We start from the raw sequence: 5,008 nt of genomic DNA on the forward strand, positions 1-5,008 counted from the left end.
GCATCTTTTTTACTAAGGTTTTTTCTAATTCATTTGGTCAAAGTTTCTTGGATCACTGGTCCCATTTCACAGAGATATGAAAGCTAACCAGCCAGTGTTGCAGATATCTACACTTCCTTCCAATTTGTACTCATCTCTAGGAGTGACAGGGGAGCTCGGACAAGGTAGGTGACACCAGTGGAGTTGTTGATTTGAATCTGCACAGTCCATATACCATTAATCAGCAGCAAGAGGCCAATCCAACCAGATCTATGACTAAGATCGAGTTTTGAGTGTCGGCAACAGGAAAAGTATGCAGAAAAGCACCTCTCCTCAGCCCAAGCAGACTCTAGAGAAAATGGATTCATCCAGAAGATTATAAAAGAAGAAATGAATATCACAGCTCTAGAGCTTGGACACATGGTCATTTGAAACAATCCGTAATGTAGCCTGATTGCCTTTCATCAACTCACTACTCAGGAGCCAAGAAGTGCTGCATGAATGACCATCTGGAGACAAAGCTAAAAGTGAAAGCCTGTGTTGGGAAGCTGAAGTCACTCAACACCCAAGCTGAACCCAGCATTTGTGGAAAGACCCCAGGCTGTGGCAGAGGAGATGAGAGTCAAGGTTCTGACTGGCCCTCCCATAGCCTCCAGACGACTCCCAGGGTTAGGGCTGGCAGCACCTCTTGAGACGGCACCCCTGCCTTCCTTCCTTTAGCCCACTCTTTTGCCCTCCTTTCTTGGCACGGTGCCTACCTCCCCCAACTAAAATGTCTGAAAGCCAGTTTGCACCTGTCCTCATTCTGGGTTCATCTCCTAGCCTGCCTCCCCTTAAAATCTAGGGTTAATACAAGTAATAGCTTATCCTCTTTAGATTTCCAAGATCAAAATAAATAAATTAATACCACGAAAAATGACATAAAGAAGGATGTATGGGAGGGCTGTCTTTCCTTCTTCTCTTTACCATAGAACTGACTGCAGGACTATAGTTTGATTTTGTCCTGTAATCTGTTCCATTTATCTTGGCTCCCAATAGATGGTGTGATTTGGAAAAGAAAAGACACACATGAAGCTTAACAGAGACCCAATAGGAAACGCATAAGCCTCTCCCTGCAACATAATGATGCACTAGCTGCAGCTTGGGGCTGCGGTACAAATTATCAGCCCCTGCTGAGCCAAGTGGAGTGGAGCAGCAGCAGAGATTTCACCATGCCTCCCCTGCTGGGCCTCTGCACCTCCACACAAGCCCCATTCCTCCCCCCTTCTTCCATTACTTGCTCCACAGATCAATTGATTCTGTGCCCCCACCGCCACTACCATAGCCACCCCCAAAACCTGCCCGCCACTGATCCACCTTCAGATTTCCACTGCTCCTCAGCAAACCCAGCCAGTGTACATGTTTGTGCCAACTGCACATTGTGAAGGAAAGAGAGTATTTCATTGTATGTGGATCAGCAGCCCCTTCGCGGTTCTGCTTCCCCCTTCCCCTCCTCCAGCTGCTCCTCCATTCACCTCCAGCTCAGATCCCCCTTCTCCACCCTCCCGCGTCCGTTGGGGTAAAGAAAGGCTCCTCCAGGCAGCACAATGGCTGGCGCTCCAAGGAAGCTGGGCTCACCCTGCGCAGGCCGCACACGTACTCCACTGCCCTTTTGGCCAAACGAGGCGCAGACACGGGAGTGGGAGGGGGTCGGGGGTGTCGAGCAGCCAGGAGGGAAGGGATAGGCTGGAGGGAAGAAAGCGGGCTGTGATAACACCCCCTCAGGCTCTATCAAACGCTGCGCTGCCCAGCTCCAGAGCCCCGGGCCCTCAGGACGGCAGCGCGTCCCCCACCACAACCACACCAGCCCGCTCGTCCTTTCTCCGACCCGTTCGGTAGTAAAACAATCGCTCCCCCAGCGCCTGCGGCCGCCGCTGCCAGCGGTTCTGACACTGCAGGAATGCGCGGTCTGGGGAAAGGCTTCGCACCCCGGGGAGGGGCACCGGAAGGGGTAGGGTGTAGGTTCTTAGGGACAAAGATGATTCTGGGACCTTTAAGGTGACCGGACCAGATAACGGTCCTGGGATGAGGCACCGACCCACTACAGCAGCAGGACAGGGCAGCGTTCGCTGCCTCCCCGAGGCCCCCACGCCGCGCCGCCTCCCTTCACACACACATACACGCACACACGCCAGGCCCGGCCGGGGAGCCGATGCTCTGAGATGATACTTTAAGTGCCCATCAACCACATCTCCCCTGGCCCTGGCGCTGCGTTCAAGCTGCGCTCCCGAAGGGCTGGGCAGGAGGGCGATGGCCCGTGGACTCCTCCTTTCCGATCTCTGGATGGGACGGGGTGGGGACGGGGGGCAGCGGCGCCCCCAGACCGTGCAGCCTGAGAATCCCGAGCCCCAGGGCCTCCTTCACCACCCCCATCCGACCCCCACCAGCGGCAGTGGGCCGGGTCTGCACTAAGGTCGCCCCCCGCGACGGCACCTGTGCGGGTCCTGGCGGAGGGAGGAGGATCCCGGGGCTCAGCCGCACACCCCCATCCACGGGCCGCGGCGAGCGGCCGGAGCGCAGCGCAGAGGCAGAGGCGAGCCAGCCAGCCAGCCAGCCAGCCAGCCAGCGAGCGCTCCCCCAGCAGCTCCGGCGGCGCCCGGCTCCGCTCTCCTCCTCCACCCCGCCCCCTCCCCGCTGCTCGTGCCCGGGCTCCCAGGGCCGCGCCCGCACTCGAGCACCCGCCCAACTGGCACGCGCAGGACCTGGACGTCATCCTCTCGTTGACATTCATAGCCTTCCTCGGAGCACGTGGGCCTGCTTTATTAATATTTATGAATTACTGTTTCTCCCCTCTTTAACATTGGCCTTTCTGCTTCCCTCATGAATATTCAGACGCTCCAAGATGAGTACGTGCAATAACTACCAATATGGATACCTCTCAGGGCCTGAAAATGTAGGTTCTGGATAAAAACGCAGGCGGATGGCTGTCTGCGGATGGCCGCAGACACACTCAAACTCTCCCTTTTACTCCCCTGGAGACTGAGGAGGGCAAACCGAGGGATAGATTCCTCTCGCCCCAAATCGGGTTCAGACTTCAAGCCAAAGGTGAAGAGGCCAGCAGAAACGCTTTTGTCGCCCTAAGATGCAGGATGGGAGCTGGATCCAGGCTGAGCAATTCGAGTGCAAAGATTTCCCCCCAGGAGGACTTGAGATAATACAGGAAAATTCAAGAGGCTGCAATAAGGAAGGCCCTTGGGGCCTTGTGAAAATTTATTTCTCATTCATTTATCTTGCCTACTGTGCGTAAGCCTGTGCGTATAGACACTGTCAATATGAAGAAGTCCAATAATTCATGAACGCAGACAACTAAGACACAGTGCAAGAACTGAAATTATCGAAGGAAGGTGCCAGGAAAAGCATGTCCGCTCAGACAAAGAACCTCAAGTACTTTTGTCTGATGGCAAAGTACCACTGGGCTGAACTGGGACTTCGACTAAAAGGGACCACTTTGCTCAATTATGCACTGGTTCCACAGACATTTCAGTCATGGGAAGGATGGAAGCAGGGGAATAATGTCCTGAAGAGATGAAACGTTAGTCACTGTGCCCTCATGGTGCCATTAAGCAGAGGATTTCTTCCTGTTAGAAAGGACAAAGAATAAGTGGTTAAAAGATCCCAAAATCTCCTTTCCTGGGATCATACCTAGTTCTGTGACCTTGGGCGAGTTAACCTTTCTGTGGCTCATTTCCTCATCTGCAAAATGAGGGTAATAATAGTGCCCACCCTGAGGCCTGTCACAGAATTAAAGATGTGAATACATGTAAAGTACTTCCAGGCATGTAGGAAAGCACCATATAAGTCTCAGCTAATAAGAGACCACCTTTTGTACAGATCTTCAGAGCATGGCACACACATGCCGGAGAGGCTGTACTGAGTACTTATGAAGAAGTACTGCAAAGTGATAAAGAGTTTGGTCTGTGAGGAAACACGAGTTCAAACCCCAGTGTTCCATTTGTTAGCTGGTGACCTTGTGCAAGTTTCTCATGCTCCCCGAACCTCAGTTTTCTCATCTGTAAAATGGACATTCCAATATCTAACATAAATAAGGTTGTCGTTATGCAGATTAAATAATACAATGCATGCAAAATGCTTAGCACAGTGCTTGGCATATAATAAGTAATTAGTAAGTGGATTCTGTTGTTATTATTTTTGTGAAGATAAGAAGGAACCGGAAGCTGAGAACTAGTAATCTAGGCACCTGGTATGAGAATGTCCTGAACATGAGCTCATTTATTCTTCCAGCAAACATTTATTTTATTGTGGTTAAATATATACAACATAAAATTTAACATTTTAACTTTTTTCTTTTGTTTGTTTTGTTTTAGACAGACTCTCACTCTGTCACCCTGGCTAGAGTACAGTGGTGTCATCATAGCTCACTGCAACCTCAAACTCCTGGGCTCACATGATCCTCCTGCCCTGGCCTCCTCAGTAGCTGGGAGTACAGGTGCACACCACCACACCCAGCTAATTTTTCTATTCTTGGTAGAAAGAGACAGAGTCTTGCTCTTGCGCAGGCTGGTCTCGAACTCTTGACCTCAAGCAATCCTCCCACCTTGGTCTCCCAGAGTGCTAGGATTACAGGTGTGAGTCACCAAGCCCAGTCCATTTTAACCATTTTTAAGTGTAAAATTCAGTGGTATTAAATATATTCACATTGTTGTGCAACCATCACCGCTATTCACCTACAGAACTTTTTCATCATCTCAAACAGAAATTCTGTACCCATTAAACACTTAACTCCTCAGTACTCCCTCCTCCCAGCCTCTGGTAACCACTATTCTGCTTTGCATGACTATGAATTTGACTACTCTAGGTACCTCATATAAGTAGAATCGTGCAATATTTGTTCTTTGGTATCCGACTTATTTCACTTAACATAATGTTTTCAATGTTTATCCATGCCGTAATGGTGTCAGAATTTCCTTCCTTTTTAAGGTTGAATAATATTCCATTGTATGTATATACTACATTTTGTTTATCTTTCACC

General features: G+C 50.4%; 1 protein-coding gene across 1 annotated transcript; it reads left to right on the forward strand.

Moving 5' to 3' along the window:
• The first annotated feature begins 1,377 nt into the window (after positions 1-1,377).
• On the forward strand, positions 1,378-3,129 carry LOC105821444 (putative uncharacterized protein MGC39545). Its single transcript, XM_012658141.1, is given in 8 exon segments — positions 1,378-1,714; positions 1,717-1,795; positions 1,858-1,930; positions 1,932-1,969; positions 2,851-2,911; positions 2,914-2,937; positions 2,940-3,017; positions 3,019-3,129. Coding segments are annotated over 8 exon segments (801 nt in total).
• The last annotated feature ends 1,879 nt before the right edge of the window (positions 3,130-5,008 follow it).

The sequence above is a fragment of the Propithecus coquereli genome, unplaced genomic scaffold (assembly GCF_000956105.1).
Source record: "Propithecus coquereli isolate 6110/MARCELLA unplaced genomic scaffold, Pcoq_1.0 Scaffold575, whole genome shotgun sequence".
Taxonomy (NCBI): Eukaryota; Metazoa; Chordata; class Mammalia; order Primates; family Indriidae; genus Propithecus; species Propithecus coquereli.